The sequence below is a fragment of the Hypomesus nipponensis genome, chromosome 21, assembly GCF_054491055.1.
Source record: "Hypomesus nipponensis isolate SF chromosome 21, ASM5449105v1, whole genome shotgun sequence".
Classification (NCBI taxonomy): Eukaryota; Metazoa; Chordata; class Actinopteri; order Osmeriformes; family Osmeridae; genus Hypomesus; species Hypomesus nipponensis.
In genome coordinates this window covers 6,712,095-6,729,985 of record NC_140381.1, presented here as the reverse complement: position 1 = coordinate 6,729,985, position 17,891 = coordinate 6,712,095, and the positions used below count along the sequence as shown (strand labels likewise).

Genomic DNA, 17,891 nt, shown 5'->3' with positions numbered 1-17,891 from the left:
TGAGAGCAGGGAGCGTCTGCCAAATCAATTTCCTGTCCATAGCATAATATCTCTATTTACGTATACCCCAGAGTCATAATTAGGATTAAAATGCCAGACATGGCGGAGAGAGGGACAGTTTATTTAATACTTCATTAATGTCATCTTGTTCATCTGGAATGCTGGGCTGCAGCACACCGAGGGGGATGCTTATGTGAATGTGTCTCATAAAAATAGCCTGGCCGCTAGCTAGCTTTGTGAATGCATATTTCAACAGCACCAGCACTGTATGTGTGAAATATGGATCCTGGGAAGAGAGGTGGGTCTGGAGTAAAACTAAAAAAAAAGAAGAAAAAGATGGAAGCCGGAGGAGGAAATGCATTTTTTTTTTAAATAATGAAGTTGTTTTATTTTAATAAGGAGAGACGGCGGCAATCTGGTGTCACAGACGGACGTGGATGAAGTGACGTCATGGAGAGTGCCCAGTGGAGGTCGGGGCGAGGGGGTGAGGGGGATGGAGGGGGAGGAGGTGGGGGAGGTGGGGGAGAGGGGTGGAGAGGGAAGGGGGTAAGGGAAGCCTGAGGGGTGGAAAGACGACTGGAGACAGAGGAGAGGTGAAGATGTTGGGATGGGGGCGAGAGGGAAGAGGGGCGGGGGGGAGAGGGTGGAGGCGGGCGGTCAAGTCGGCGGGGTGATACTCACTGTCACACTTCATCCCCTGGTGGATGAGGCCGTAGAGCAGGGAGCCACAGTGGTCGCAGAAGGTGGGGCTGCCATAGGTGTGGATCTTGAACTTGTGCTTGGCTCGGGGGTCCTGCAGGAGACAACAGACATATTACATTTCATTTAGTCATTTAGCAGACGCTCTTATCTAGAGCGACTTACAGTAAGCACAGGGACATTCCCCCCGAGGCAAGTGGGGTAAAGTGCCTTGCCCAAGGACACAACGTCATTTTGCACAGCCGGGAATCGAACTGGAAACCTTCAGATTACAAGGCCGATTCCCTAACCGCTCAGCCACCTGACTCCCATTAGAGATGACCTGGTCACTTCACTCCACCTCTGTTTGGTGGAAGGACTACGGCCACATAGCACAGAACACCGACCACAATTAACATAGCAACCCTTTTTTTGTGATCAAAAGCCCCCACAAAACATCCCTTGAGTAATTCTGTGATGATTGCAGCCGACTTCTGACCTCTCCCTGTAGGAACCAACGGCCATGATTAAGAGTTTGAGTGATCGTCCAATCAGAGCACTTCAGATACACCGTCCAGAACAATCACTATACTTTGATTGTCAGTCACACACAAAAAAAAACAACTAATACTAGCAAACACACTCACAGGCAGAGAATGTATAAACGTTTAGACTTTTGACCGCAATTGTTCAAACACTAATGTGCAAATTTGTCCCAATGTTCGGGTATTGTCTGGGAGAACAATAGGTTTTTACAGGCTGAGAAAACAGGCTGAGTTTATTTGATCTCCTCTGGATGACAAGCAGGTATGGATACTGACTAGCATTAACCACTGTTCAGTTTGAGGGTAAAATCTATGACTTCCTTTTCCTATGAAACACCACTGAATTCAACAGATGGTGCATAGGTGGAATGGCCTCACATGCAGGCTTCTTAAGACACTAATGAGTATTGGGTTGCATGTGCTGGTCAGTGATCAGATTGTGTGTGTGTGTGTGTGTGTGTTGACATGTGAGTTTGTTCTGCACGTGCGTGCATGTGTGAAAGCCAAGTCGACCATGCAACTCCATGGATCGATACCCGGCGAACACACGCGCACGTCCTCATGGCATAAAGCAACTGGTGCATTTTAAATGAAAGTGATCCATTATACATGAAAAGCATTACGCTTTAATGGAAAAGCCTAATGCGACCCATTAGCGCTTTCATGGACAGCAGGCAAGGGAGCCGTCGGTTGCCGGGCAGAGAGGAGAGGGTGTATCATCGCGAGCGAAGGGGAGAGCAGTCGCGTCGACGTGTCGACGTGTCAATACCGCCGTCTCCACTCAACTCGGCAAGAACAGCCCCGTCGTACTACGTCGCTCTGTTATGTTGTGTTCTATCCCTCCCTCATCCACTGCTGTCTCTATCCCCCTCTCTCTCTCTCTCTCTCTCTCTCTCTCTCTCTCTCTCTCTCTCTCTCTCTCTCTCTCTCCTCTCCCTCTCCCTCTCTCCCTCTCCCCCTCTCTCTCTCTCTCTCTCTCGCTTATCAGAGAGGAGTCTGTCTGGACTGGTGCAGCAGATTAGGAGTCCACCCAGGCCAGCCAACACCTGGGCGGGTCCTCCAGGCCGTTAATCCCTGCCCTGGGTCAGCAGGACCTTTCATAGTGCCACGGTGCCTGCGGTGTCCAAGTAAGAGCCCCGCTTCCGAGCATGTCTGCTGCTTCATTGTCTGGCTAAACCGAAGTGCGTGTGTGTGTGTGTGTTTGAACTTGTGTGTGTAAGTGTGTGTGTGTGTGTGTGTGTGCTCCAATGCCTCTTTGCTGGGCATCCGTGAAACTCTTGGGATTCCTGCGTTTGGAACTTTAAAGGAGGAGATTTTTTCTCCAGACAAGGAGGCCATAGTCTTGCCGGTCGAAGGGCACGAGGTCGAATTCTGCTGCTATTCAAGCACTCGAAGTACAGTAGATCAATAGGCTGGGGAGAAAGACTCTCTCTTCTGTTTGGTTGGTGCGATCCTGTTCTATCCGGCTCGCGGTATTTGCATCTCTTGCTCGTGCACAGGCTTTTTAAAGACTAGGCCATTGGGCCATCAAGATCCTTGTTCCAGCTCCAGTGTGCATAGTCAAACCAGGCAAATTAGCATCATGCCTACTTGCAGGCGCGTCGAAAGCAGGAAGTGGAACGAGGAAGGATGAGTTGCGTGAGCTCGGTATGAACGCAAATCTACGCTATAGCTACAGAGAAGAAAGCCACTTACGAGATCAAGTACTATGGATTTACAGTCCTACCAGACTCTAAAACAACTTATTGTAATGTATATTGATGAGACGGATCAATGGGAGATTGGATAGATTAAGCAGAATTGTACAGGCTGAACTTTCACCTGAGCTTTCAGATGCAAGCAGATAAGACTGAAGGCATCCATGTAGCATTGCCTGTAGCATTGGATGTTCTTCCTGATGAAAGGCGGGGGGGGGTGGTCGAGGTGGGGACATGGTTGAAGGCTGACATGGAAAAATAGGAGCTAATGATCCTCCCAAAGCCTGGAACGTCACATTTACACAGCGATTACATATGATTATGGCAATTATTTTATGCTTCTTACTCACTCACTCATTCTGTCTGTCACTAACTCCCTAACTCTCTCTCTCTCTCTCTCTCTCTCTCTCTCTCTCTCTCTCACTAACTCTCTTCCATTCATGGTTCTCCGTAGGCTGTGGGTGCTGGAAACAATTCGCCGCCAGAAGAGTAGGAGGCGCAACGGTAATGATGTCGTTAGCGGACCAATCACAGCCAAGGGGGCATCCTTAACTATCAGGAATTAGGACGGATGGTTAGGAAAGGGCTCTCGGAGAGCTCAGAGAGTTCGGAGAGGGCGTTCCACGTAGACGAAGGAACCCTTAATCAGCCTTAAATCATGTGAGACACAACGCCCTCCCCCCACCTTCAAGATACACAAAGGAAAGCCATGTGGGACAAGTCTAAAGCAAATAAGTGTTGGCACAAACTCTACCTTGGGTAAATAAGAAGGCTTGTAAACTAAGTCGAATTCTGAAACGGAAAATACCGGAAGCTTTTGAAGAGTTCCAACCAATCCCCGCTGTAGCAACACCACAGCCCAGTATTGTCTTCTGTTTGGAGCTTGGTCATGAACACAGACGCCTTTAGAAATCAGATCCTTCAATTGGCTTTAGAAATATGAGTACGTCTACAGTCATGCACACAAACATCCGCTGTGTTTAACATAGAGAAAGAGGATTTAAAGGGAAAAAGCCTTGGCAGTCTTAACCTTCAGTTCTCCCACCACAGAAAGCCCACCATTCACACTTCATACTTCACCGAGTCACCGCAATGAAAATCCATATGGAAGCTTTACTGCTCGCAATGAGTCACACACCTGAAAGCGGCAATTTCTATATGTCACAGTATGCAGTTATGTATGGCTGGGACAAAGCCACTGAATGTTCTGAATTAGACATTCCTCTGCACCACGCATGAGACCTCCATGTGCGATACACCCATGTACAACATCGGAGAGAGCAGCAAGTTTCTGGTAGCTTCCTGTGCCGCACTCAGTTTTTTTTCCTGTCTTTCTCTCTACCTCATCAGCCTGTTTTTTTCTGGATTTGCATTGAGTTTAATTATTCAACCCCTCCCCCAACCCCACCCCCCACCACCATCACCCCCCCCCCCCCTCCATCAATGATGTCGTTCAACCCCGTTCAGCCATGGGTCTGTTTGAAGAGAACACATTCTTGTTTATTTAAACTGGAAAGCTACCCCTTGGGAGGTTTCACTCCTCCTTCTGGAAAGGAAGAATTCCTGAGAGAGAGAGAGAGAGAGACAGAGAGAGACAGAGAGAGGACAGAAGCTAACCGAGGGTGCCGATACAGTAGCGTGGAACGTGCCCTCACTCAGAGCCCTCACACAAGGCACCGACGGTGAAGCTTGAAGAGCCCTCGACAGTGTCTTGCGTGGTGGGTTGATCAAATGTTGAGGTGAGGTGACAGTTGCTCAGTGCTGTCACTTAGCACACTCTGTCAGACTGACAAGGCGGTGTGTGTGTGTGTGGGGGGGGGGGGGTGGAGGGGGTTCTTACTTGAGAGAGACTGCGAGCTTCCTCGATGCCTTATGTCTCTGTCTGTTTTACCTCGGGGTCAGGATAAACATGGCTGCCACGTGTGGACATGGCTTCTCATCCTCCCCTCTGCTGTTCCAGCCTTGTCGACTGCTATACAAAGTCACCACGAACTGTGTCTGGGTGTTTGTTTTTTAATTGCGCTGTCGATGCGCGCACACACACACACCGAAAGTCACACATGACAAAGCAGCCTCCAATTAGCTGTCTGCAGGGTTTTCATGGAGACCGTGTTGGTTGAAGGGAGAGCAGGGTGATGGGAGAGCAAGACGGAGAGAGAGAGAGAGAGAGAGAGAGAGAGAGAGAGAGAGAGAGAGAGAGAGAGAGAGAGAGAGAGAGAGTGAGAGAGAGAGAGAGAGAGAGTGAGTGCAAGGCTGAGCCAGCTGCAGTTACTCATGCCCACCCACGCACAGCTGATTCTGAAGGATTATCCTCTAGTTTTTTTCCCTCTCTTTGGTCTTGCTCCTTCCATACGGGACATGAATAAGTGGAAGGGACAAGGAGCCATCGGGTTTGGGTGCAGATGCTCCAATGCACCTTTTTATAGCTCCGGTCAAATTAGATTTCAACGAGAGCAGCATCAAGTCTGTAAAGGCAGATCAAGCTATACACACGCAGAGGTGACTCAGTGTGAGCAGTTCAACAAACTTGGCGAGTCGAGGCAATGGGAGAGATGGCGACACTTTGGAATCATTCCCAGAAATTGGCTTTTGCAGACAAAACTTCTTATGAAAGTAAAAAAAGAAAAAAAGAAAATACAAAAATGGTTTCAGTAGCTATCTTAGTGGCTGGGCTTTAAATGTGTGTGCAGTCATGCTTTTTAAGTGCTACATAAACACAAGCAAGGCACCATCTTGCCACAAGACAAACCGTTTGGCTGGAAGTTGTCCATTCATCGGTCCATGGATTGTGGGATTTGTGGTCCACTTCTAAGGACATGAGATTGCCTATTAAACCCTAATAGGTCATTAACTGGATGCCCAGAGCAGACCAGCTGCTGTCACTGACGAACTTGTTTTGCAAGACAAACACAATTACAGGATGTAATAATGAGTGGGTAAACACGACATCATTGAGGATTCCTGTGCCGATTGGTTGACAATGAGGAAACACTGCTTTCAGATTGACTGATTGGTCGAAAAACCGAGAGTTTGTTTTTACTGCTTGAACATTTGATGACATTAAAGTCATATCTCCCTGAGGTGTATGTGTGTGTGGCTTCTGCGTCAGGAAGTGTGCGAGCACGTGCACGTGTATAAAAGATACTGAGCCACCCAGCATGGGAAATAATGCATACAGTGTGTGAGTGTGTGTGTGTGTGTGTGTGTGTGTGTGCGTATGTGAGATCTGGTCCATTTACACCAATAAGTGCTGTATGTGGGGGAGGTGACAACATGAGGTTGTCATTAGAGCCAAGGATCTGTAGGCCCTCCCTCAAGTGCAGAATCCTAGTTAACCCATTACAAGATGGCCACACTCAACTTAAGTCCCATACAGGACCGACAACAGTGATCTGTCTGCTTGTTCCTGACAATGGAAGCTAGCTACAGGATGGTCCAACCTAGCCTGTTACCTACCCAGATGGAGTAGACCAGAGCACGTTGAACGTGGACTTGTAACGTAGCTAATAATGAAAGTGCACTTAAGCTTCGGAGGGAGAGAGAGAGAAACAAGCCAACTGAAAGCAATTTGGTCCAGGAATTGCTGTGAGGAGGTTAATAAAGATCCAGAGTTACATAGATAAACCGGCTGTTATCAGAAGGACATTTAGGACCTTGGAAGAAGCAGGCACCATTAATGTTTAACACTGTTATGACTGGCCATGAGTCACTCAAACGTCCCCCTGCTTGATTGCTTGATTGGCCCAACAGGAGCAACCATGCCATCTCAGAGCGCAAGCTGACGTTTGGAAGAGACATCTCTGCAGCAATCAGAGAGGTAAGTGGGCCCCCGTCGCTCCAGCCCAAGGACACACGTGTTGTTCCGCCTCCAGACCTGGAGTCGTTCATGTTTTCCGCCTTGACGGAAAGGACGCGGAGAGCTGTGCGCCTTTCGCACAAACTCGGACGGGGAAGGAAAAAGGCCGGGCAGAACGCTTCTGGTGACTGGAGCCGTTCGTCTGGGAGTTGCGGGTAAGGCTCTGGCTCGTCCTGGAGGTGGTTTGGACAAAGCAAGAACGCAAAGGGCGGACGACACGCGTTCAGTCGAGTATTTGTCATGTTTATTTCCCTAGGGGACGACCATGTTCCCTTCTCCGTCTTAAGCCGGTCCCCCTCTTTGTGTTTCCGTGAGGCTTCAGCTTCTGTGAGCGGGCGCACAGTCATGTTCTCATTTTCTCAATCTCTCCCCTTTTTTGGGGGGTGGGACACAGATAAATATTGGATCTTTCAAAAGGGCAATAGATGCAAGACTGAGAAAATGTTCCGTGTCAATAAATGGAATGTATGTTGGCTTTGAACTTTCTGTCGGACAGATGGGAGTCGAGGTTAAAAGGATAAGACTATGCAGATGGCCGTGCAATGCTGAGTGTGCGCCGAACGTTGAATAGGTCTGAACTTTGCATATCCGATTGCATCTGAAAGGAGTCCAGGATGTCAGGTGTGGTTCTCTGATCAAAGGCAGCCATGGTGCAGGGTGCCCAGGCATCAAACGGCTGGCGGAGGCCAGGGAGGAGGGAGCAGGGATGGAAAACAAACGTGCGCTTGGTCAGAGGCAGGCGCTAATTAGCCAGCCTCCTCGCCAGGCCCGCATAATTAATTATCACTCTTTAATTATCAACCCAGTCTGGGCCGGGAGGGGCATCCCTTGCCGCATGGCGGCGGTCTTCCAACGCCTACGCTACAGGATATTTATAATATGTATGGTGTGTGTGTTTCTGTCCACGGGTTGGTGTGTTTATAGCATACATTTAGTCATTTAGCAGATGCTCGTATCCAGAGCGACTTACAGTAAGTACAGGGACAATCTTGCATACATGCAAGATCTTTTAAACGTAGTATGTTGGTGCAGCCAACGGCCTCTTTAATGCGAAGCAGTTTGCATCTAAACACATCTGCCCATGGAGACGAGTACAAACAAGCAAGCAACCTCCAACAGGTCCGGAATGTTCACTGGATAAAATCCTGTTCGAGTCAACAGACATTGAGGTCGACCTTTTGAAATCTGATGGCTGATGGTCAGGCAAGGCACGGAATTCCTAGCCACGACTCTGACAGCCTGATATCAACACTGTGATCCTTTCGCTAACACTCGGCTGCAACAGCCAATCAGCGGGGCAACGGTTGGGACTGACGGCTGTCCTCGACCAGGATGAGCCCTCTGAAGTCCCACATCCTTGCCAACGGGCAGAAGAAGAGGGGTTAGCATTGCATGCTAATCGCCGGGGCACAGCTGTACAAACTTGCGGGGGTGGGTTGTTAGCCGAAGCGCTAACAGATTAATGGCTTCTCTATGTCGCTATATGACAAGCAAATCTTCCATGGAACTAGATCGGACCAAGACTTGTCATGATTTGAGTTTGTGCACGTGTGAGAGAAATGGAGAGCGAGAGAGAAAAAAAACCATACATAATGCAAGGAAGTCATAAACAAAGAGAGCGAGTTTTTGAACCCAGTCCTCTTCTATGGTTGAGAGCGTGTGATATCAGTCATCGCCACAACAGCCCTATCAGATAATAATCACCTTGGAAAACTTGGGGGGTGGAAAAGCCACACAGGCTCCTTCCCTGCAGTCCCGGCCAATCACTGGGTCTCTCACTGGAACACCGGGGTGATCACACCCCTCTCTAAGGCAATTAAGGAGGCTGTCAGACGGTTGCTTTTAGCCAGCAGCTAGCTCTCCCAGTACTGCTGTACAATCTAATCACTCCCACACTATTTTCCACCAGGGTAAGAACTACCCACGGAGAAGAAACCGCTCTCATATCTAATACAATCTGGAGTAGCTTTAAATGAAGACGCAATGTATGCTTTCAAAAGGTCAAGAAAAGGTCACGATATGTGATGGGGAGTGCAATTTCAAGGGAAGTCACAGAGGACTTACCAGAGCTGAGTGTGTGTGAGTGAGTGTGTGTGTGTGTGTCTGTTTAGGTTGTGTTCCTCTTGTCTCGGCTACAGTGCAAGCAAGGCGTTGGAGATAACATTCTCGCCTGTATGCGTGGTGCCATGCATTACGTTTAACGACATTGTTGGAACAGTGCGATGTGTGACATTGCTTGTTCTGTGGACGAGTCAAATTGGATGGCTAAAGATTTCACACCTGCCCCAAATCTGTATCAGTCACACTAGTCTATCTCTTCCATCTCCATCACATCCATTCATTCATCCATCCTTTCAGCCAACAAATCTTCTGCCAGGTAAACTCAGGCACCTCCTCATTGTGGGGCCCCGCAGCACTGGCACAGCAGTTCACCCCAGAGTCAATAAGCATAGGCAAGGACATGCAGTCATGAAACACCATAGGAGCAGGGGGCATCACTCCAGAGACCGCCACGACGTGGCAGTGGCACCACCCTTCAGAATAAAAGCCTAGTAACCAGACCTGAACGTTTGGCCACAGGTGCGTGCGCCGGCCACACGCACCAGCCGCTCAGTTCACGTCCACGTTCACATTGGAGGGACGCGGCACACGCGTAATGATGTATAAACATGCACGAGCACACGTTTGAAAACAAAGTCAAAACCCTGCTGTGAGGGATATCGTGTGTGCATGTCTGTGTGTGTGTGTGTGTGTGTGTGTGTGTGTGTGCGTGCTGGAGGTTAAACAGGTCCAGACTGGCTGGTAGAGGAGCGGGCGGCACTGCAGGTGGTCCCCGCTATCATGCACCGCGAGGGGGGCTGGGGGTGGAGGGGGTGGTGGGGGGGGGGGTTGGGGAGCTGAAAGGACGGAGGGTGGGAGGGAGGGAGGGAGACAGAGAGGGAAGGAGGAGGAGGGGCGGGGGGCTAAAGATAGGTCCCCTCCTCTCCTGGCTCCCCGGCTGATTATACAGGCTCTACCGTGCAGCCTCCTTGTCTCTCTGTCTGTCGGTGTGTCAGCCAAAGAAGCAGGGGGATGGAGGAATGGGGGAGGGGAGGAAGGGGGGGGGGTGGCTATTACAGCGGAGATTTGTCTCTCTCAACATCTCCACAAAGGGAAACAAGCTGCCAAACCTGAGCAGCTAACACCAGCCCTGGAGAAGACACGCACACACACACACACACACACACACAACAGAAAACCAGCTAGCCACACACAGTCCTAGAGTGACAGCAGGTTTGCTAACGAGGAGAGAGATGCTGGCAACTGGTTGGTTGAATCCACGAGCTGTTGATGTATCAGACCATGCATAGCTGTTACTTGCACGGGGAAGTTCGACATATTGTTCCAAGACGGTCTGCAAACATCAAGAATGCGCATGCGAGGATGGGAATCACGAGATTAGAACACCCCCCCCCCCCTCTCTCTTGTCAGTCACGTGGGGTATTGATCGTCATTGAACCCCCCCTCCTCCATGCCACACCTCTCAGCACCCCTTACTGGGAAGTGACATTTGGCACGGTGGCGCCTGGGGCCCCTCCCCCCTCGCGTATAAGTCACTTCCTCCCGTCTGGCAGCCCACGGAGACAGTAACCATGGGCCCCCGTCGCGCCCGCCAAGTCTAACCATAACAAAAAATAATGCCACTTCCTGACAGGGGTAATTATGCTGCGCAAATACACACAGTGACGCACTGGGAGATAGAGAGAAGGTGTGTGTGGAGGGGGGCGGTGGTGATGTGAGGAGCGATAGAGGGATGGGATGGCTGGATATGGAGACACGGTAAGGAGGAAGACGGCTTTGATGGAAATCGGGCTGGAGACTGAAAGTTGAGGGGTGAGGGAGAGAGAGGAGGTGAGTTGAGAAAGAAGAAATGGGGGGGGGGGGGGGGTCATTGTCTGTTAGGGGCCATCAATGAAAATCAGGGTACGGCCCTCACTGTTATTTCATTCAGGCCAATTCAAAGTTAGCCCGCTATGCTACGCTAGACTAATAACATCCATTAATAACAGTGGAGTGGAATTTAGCACTTGCTAACGTGACCTCACCAGTTTTAACTTGACCTCTCCAGTTTCAATGAGGCTGGCAGCTTAGCAGCTATCTAGAGGGGTAAATCACTATACACGTACTCTGCTAACCGCCCCACCTCTCCAAACTGGCCTACAACATACCCTTTTTCATCGAGCTATATAAGCAACATGTACTAGCCGTTGTAGGGGTGAAGATGTGCAGTCAAGCCCACAAAAGGGTGCAATCATTTATCTTGATAGGAAGTGCTAGCTGGGTAGCTATATTTAGCATGAATCACCACCCGAGATCATCTCTCCCCCTGGCTTCACGTCAGACAGGCTTCTGCTCCCAGATATCAATTCAACAAAGGGCTTTTCTAACATGCATGTACTATGAAGGAATTAAAACAAAGTGTGGGATTATCATGTTGGGTTTATCCAGAGATATGGGGGAATACAGCCATTTTGATAATAACTGTTTTATCATGACCGGAAGGGCAGGCGGATTTGAGATATATCATCCTGTTCAAACGGTGAACCAGATATTAGGGTTCTGAGGACTCTGAAATGAGCACAATGTTCAAGAGACGAGACGTTCGGATTGAGAAGTATATGAATGTCAAATAAACAGTGATACTGGAACAATTCCCAAACAAACGGCTTGCTTTTCTCTCTGAGTGGGTTCTGGTTGACATTTATAGACTTAATAATACACATTGTAACTACAGAGGACAGAGGAACACACACACACACACACCTGCCGCCTGCACCTGCGACTACCCAAAGTTGAAATGTGAATGCATCCAATATCTTTACGTCATTCGACACCAGGCATTCACATAACGACTCACAGGCCTGGCCTATGCTGGTCTGTAAACCAGCCTGTAAGCATGCCTGTAAACCAGCCAGTAAACCAGCCTGTAAGCATGCCTGTAAACCAGCCTGTAAGCATGCCTGTAAACCAGCCTGTAAACCAGCTTGTAAGCATGTCTGTAAACCAGCCTGTAAACCAGCCTGTAAGCATGCCTGTAAACCAGCCTGTAAACCAGCCTGTAAACCAGCCTGTAAAACAACAGAAGAGTCAGAGGTTTCCCCCCTGCTCCACTTGGAGTGTATTGTGAGAGGGACAGGGGTGTTGATGACCTGTACCCGCACCTGAAAACAGATCCCTAATGAACCCCCCCCCCCTCCCCCCCCCCCTCCCCTACTGATGGGTGACAGGTGTGGACCCATAACCCCCTTCCAGGAACTGTGACCCGCCTCCCTGAATCTTTACAAAAGCACCCACATGTACAGATTCACAAAGACGCGAGGAAAGTTGAAACTTTGTGTCTGTTTCTAAACGACACTGTGGCGTTCATTTGTTCTTGGCTTTGTGATAAATAATGCGTCAGCGTACGTGGAAAGGTTTCTAGCTATTTAGACATAGGAGAGGCTGACCTTGAGGTTCAATTCCATTTCTCTATTTGTGAAATTCACAAAGAAGAAACACAGAAAAATATTTTTGAGTTCTAGCCCCGGGCACACAGTGCAGTCCGCATATGTATACCTTAAGTATGGGTTCTCTGATAAAGCACTAGCATTAGTCAGACCTGAAGGTAATCTTTCAATTGTAGGCAAATACACCTTTCTTATAAAGTCATTCAGACTAACCAAGGCCAGGCTGTCAACAGAGAAGACAGTCATTTCCAGAGCCAGTCATTTTCAAGTCCAGAAGAAAAAGGGCCAACTCAAATCCCCTCACTCCCCTCACTCCCCTCCCCCCCCCCCACACACACACACTCCCTGCCCAGCTTGTTTGTGTCTTAAAAGAAATCCAGAGCCACCAATTTAATGAGGCTCAAAGTCAAGCAGGCGGGACTTGCATAACCATGGCTGGGAGGCTAACTGATTAGCATAGCGGAGAGGTAAACAGGGAGCCTGAGTGACTGGCGAGAGGTCAATGGAGGACGTGGCTGTTGGTCATGCCAGTCTCACCGGCTGAAAGGACGACCGGTCTGTTTACCGTCTCGCTCGCCAACCCTTGTTCCCGCTCTGTTCCATCCCATTGCCATGAGAGTATTTTTTTTTTAAATTTTTTTTTAGTTCCTGGCTCAAATCTTAAATGAAGGAACAGGTTGCATCATAGACTACATTTACATTTATCAGACGCTCTTATCCAGAGCGACTTACAGTAAGTACAGGGACATTCCCCCCGAGGCAAGTGGGGTGAAGTGCCTTGCCCAAGGACACAACGTCATTTGGCACAGCCGGGAATCAAACTGGCAACCTTCTGATTAATAGCCCGACTCCCTAACCGCTCCGCCATCTGACCCCCGTCAGCCAACAAGGAATAAATTGGAGTTTCAGACCATACGCAGGTGTTTCAATAATTAAGATAAGGCAGGCTCCTCACCCCAAAAAGTAACTAATGGATACTGTACCACATCCCCCCAAGTCTTTCTTCAAAGTCGAGTTAATTAACAACAGGTGACTCTGGCAGTTTGGCAAGGTTATTAATTGTTGCCGTGGCCACAAGCCTGGCGGCTCAGTTAGAAGTGCCTCTCGAAGTTCAGTTATGTCACAGAAGAAACTCTGGCACTGCTAATTAAGGGACTGGAGGGGAGGGAGAGAGGGATGGGGGGGGGAGGGAGGGATGTCATTTAGGGGGGGATGTGTGTGTGTGTGTGTGTGTGGGGGGGGTGCTTTCAGCTGGCTGGTCTTTGTTCTTCTTTCAGCGGAGCAACAGGCATGCAGGTGAGAGGGTGCAGCGAACAGATGTCTGGTTGCGCCGAACAAGGCCGATCTCTCTGGGCCTTAAAAGAAGAGCCCCGTGGAGGAGGAGAACAACACAGTCACCGCCTGCGCGTGTGTTCACGCGTTCAGTGTGTTGGACGGCCAGGACGGGAGGGAGGGGACGTGCACGTACGTGGATATGGATGCGACCAACAGCATGATTGTGGCGTGTGCTGTGGAAAACATACAGTCCACCACTTGTCTCCTTTAGTCTTAGTCAACTCGTAGACAGGACCCAAACAATGAGGACATGAAAAGTCAGAAGGAAGTCAGATTTGACGGCAGCTCAGAGTCCTCGGTTTGGACAAGAGTTAAGAACTGAATTATTTTTCACGCCCCACTCATTTATTTTGACGTTGAAATGGAGCCCCACAGCTAAACAATAGCTTTCTCCTCTGTAATCCCCTCTTCATCCTCCCCATTTCATCCTCTCTCCTCCTTCAGTCACTGTTTCCTCCAGAAAGCCTCACTCTTAACAAGATGTTAGGTGAGTAGGCTCAGAAAACTGTGTTGGTCCCAACAAATAAAAACAAGCCACGGCCGAAAATGCAAACTGACCTTTGAGGAAATAACAATTACTTCATGGAGAGTGAAAACAGGCAGCTAATTGCATCTATTAATACTTTCAGAGCAGTGATTGGGTGGGCCGAGAAGTAAATATTTGACTGTGACTCAAACAGGGGATGACATAGGATCGTGTTACTACAGCAGAACTGCTAAAAGAAGACTGGGGAGACAAGTTTGAAAGTGTCAGAGAGAGAACGGGTGAAAGAGGGGGAAAAAAGAGTGTTGGCAGGGAATCGAATGAGTGACAGAGAAAGAAAGGGAAACAGAGAGAGAGAGAGAGAGAGAGAGAGAGAGAGAGAGAGAGAGAGAGAGAGAGAGAGAGAGAGAGAGAGAGAGGGAGGACGTGTAGAACGTATCAGGAGAGTTACAGCTGACATAAAGGAGGGGGGGGAACGCGTCGTGATGGAGGGAGAGAAACGGGTTAGACACAGAGATTTGAGAAGCAAATGGATATGAGTCACACGCTTTCACGTTGTGACAGTATGACGGTGTGTCGCCTGCCTCAATCTCTCCATCTCTCTCTCTCTTCGACTCTCACTCCGTCCCACGAAAGGCCAACCCCTCCCTCTCCTGCTCAATCTGTTTCCTTCCCGCGCCTTTCATCCTTGTCACACTGTCTACCTCCACTTCGTAAAACGACCATCGTTATCTCTTTCGCTCCTTCCTCCTTTTATCTCCGGCTCCACCGCTCTCCCTATCTAACTCCCCCCTCGCTCGCCCCCTACATTTGGACGCGCGGCGGCTACGGCGGCCGTTTTGAAGACGCAGCCCTAATCGGCCGGCGAGGCACGGCGGCGGCGACAGCCCCTCTTCATCAGCCCACACGCGCTCCGAGGGAATTTCGCCCGAGCGCCGTTCCCGCCACCGCGATCATCCCTACGAACCGTACACGCCCCTCCGCACCCCGCTGCCGGCGACGTCATTTTCGAAAACGTCACGCGCTCCTGCCCAAACATGGTCAAAACCACACTGATGTCTGTAGCCGTGCGACCCCCCCCCCCCCCAGTATCCGCGCCCCTGGACACAAGCAGACACGACGTTGATCGCTCAAACCCAAACAAAAGCCTCGGCGCGTCGCCAATGACAGCGACAGCAAAGGAGCTCCTGAAGCCCTGCACATGCAGTGTTGATATTCCGTGTTTCCTGTCATGAAAGGTATTCTGCCAACAATGACACGTTGCTACGATTCATGCCCTGACTGAAGGATTCCAGCACACTTTCTTACAACCCCTTGGTGGTTGAGGGGCTAAGGGGGTGCTTCTGGTGGTGGTTGGGGTTGGGGGTTGTTAGGGTAGGGATGGAGTTGGGGTGGTTGTTAGGGTAGGGATGGAGTTGGGGTGGTTGTTAGGGGAGGGATGGAGTTGGGGTGGTTGTTAGGGTAGGGATGGAGTTGGGGTGGTTGTTAAGGGAGGGATGGAGTTGGGGTGGTTGCTAGGGGAGGGACGGAGTTGGGGTGGTTGTTAGGGTAGGGATGGAGTTGAGGGATGCGGGCCAGGCCGGGGTCACACAGAGCTAATATATATATATATATATTGTGTAGAGAGACAAGGTAAAAATAGGTAAATCTAGGGAGAGCCTAGGGAGAGCCCCAGCTCCACATCCCTGCTCAGAGACTTGGCTTGCTCACCCCCCAGATACAGTACACATACCCAGCCAGACGCTGTGTTGGTGCTTACTGAAGAGCTCAACCTGCAAGAATCTGTTTATCAACTCACTGTCAACACAGCCTCTCCATATTTGACACATCCTGTATATTTGGCTTTGATATGGGAGCCTTCGTTTTTAGCGTCGCTTTCAACCGCACTCGTAGCTTTGGGGACTTTATGCAGCATGTATGGGCTTCAGCTGTCGGTACGCACAGCCGTGCCAGAACCGACATACGACAGGAGATAAAGAAGCACGGTCCAAGCCTCGTCATTCATCTCATATTGATATTAATGTCAACTCCCACTTGCAGGAATTTATATCCATACGTTCCGAGAGTAACCCCCATTTATCTGTCATTGATATTAATGTCTAACGTTGACAGGAATTAATATCCGTGAGTTGACACTTGGGGGGCGGGGGGGGGGGGGGGTACCCTCCGGTGAGGACTACCAGGAACGGAGGGGGGATGATGAGGACGAGAGGAGGAGGAGGAGGGGGGATGATGAGGACAAGAGGAGGAGGAGGAGGAATAATGAGGACGAGAGGAGGAGGAGGAGGGGGGATGATGAGGACAAGAGGAGGAGGAGGAGGAATAATGAGGACGAGAGGAGGAGGAAGAGGAGGGGGGATGATGAGGACGAGAGGAGGAAGAGGAGGGGAGATGATGAGGACGAGAGGAGGAGGAGGAGGAGGGGAGATGATGAGGGCGAGAAGAGGAAGAGGAGGAGGGATGATGAGGACGAGAGGAGGAGGAGGGGGGATGATGAGGACGAGAGGAGGAGGAGGGGGCGGACGGGGCTGAGGCTCTTGCTTGTACAAGGCTTTACCGCCTCGCCCTCCCTTCACACCTCTCTCTCCTCCTTTGTTCTCCCTCTCCCTCCCTCCCTCCCTCCCTCCCTCCCTCCCTCCCTCCCTCCCTCCCTCCCTCCCTCCCTCCCTCCCTCCCTCCCTCCCTCCCTCCCTCTCTCTCTCTCTCTCTCTCTCTCTCTCTCTCTCTCTCTCTCTCTCTCTCTCTCTCTCTCTCTCTCTCTCTCTCTCTCTCTCTCTCTCTCTCTCTCTCTCTCTCTCTCTCTCTCTCTCTCTCTCTCTCTCTCCTTCTCTCTCTCCTTCTCTCTCTCTCTCCCTTCTCTCGCCCACCGGTGACGAGGACTGTTTGATTAGTCGGACAGCATCTGCAGCTGGGTGGGTTTCTCTCCAAGGTTGCATCTTCACTGACGCCAGGAGAGCGCGCGTAACAGACCAACCCTGAGAGCGTATTCACTCCATTATACAGAAGGAACAGCATGACGTTGATATGCCAGTGCTCCTGCTTCGACAATGAATTAAACCTTGCTTCCGTGTGCGCCTGGATACACATTGGCTTGGCGTGTGTGTTCAAAACTTCTTGGTTAGATAAGACTTGAACCCAGTGAAAGATTCTCGAATGACCCGCTCTTAACGTAGAGTACAAAAGAGTAAAATAGATAAGCAATCTGATGCCCTATAAAGTCTACAATAAAAATCATGCGATGTCATCACACTTGAAAAAACCCTTGTTAAAAACCCCATGTGTAGAATAACAAAGGACATCAACAAGTGAATTGGGAAGTGATTCAGCACTTCCTGGGGTGGCACAGAGTGGCATTCAAAGTCACGAGGCGGACCCATCTCCACCAGTCTCTGTGCCCTCCCGTAACTGAACTGGTCCAATCCTGTTTCGTTTTGGACAGGCATGTCACAAGGCATTAGCGAGATGGACTCCAAATCCATTAGTGCTTATTAGGACCCCACAGTGGGTAAACATCACCTGGGAATATTCTCTCCTCCAAATGTATCAGTTCAAGATAAAGAGTGCTCAGGAAAACAAAGATGATCAGGACAAATAAAGAAGCGATTTGTAATATGCCAGGGGTGTTTGAGCGGCTGCGATGGGGCCCCCGGAAATACATTTTGGGGATTATCTGTTGTAACATCAATCATCAATGAATAGAGAGATTACGTTCCTTGTTCCTTTATTGCTCACTTACAGTGTGTGTGTATGTGTGTGTGTGTGTGTGGGTATGTGGGAATGTGTGTGTGTGTGTTCTAAGGGAACAGAGGT

The 17,891-nt window shown here is 49.9% G+C and overlaps 1 protein-coding gene across 5 annotated transcripts in view; it reads right to left on the bottom strand.

The window, feature by feature from the left end:
- Window positions 1-17,891, bottom strand: part of prkcaa (protein kinase C, alpha, a) — a 106,886-nt gene that overhangs the window by 41,876 nt on the left and 47,119 nt on the right. For all 5 annotated transcript variants that reach the window (XM_084684786.1, XM_084684787.1, XM_084684790.1 and 2 more), the window contains exon 4: window positions 682-793. In XM_084684786.1, coding sequence (XP_084540912.1) covers window positions 682-793 — 112 coding nt within the window. The remainder of the gene's footprint in view (window positions 1-681; window positions 794-17,891) is intronic.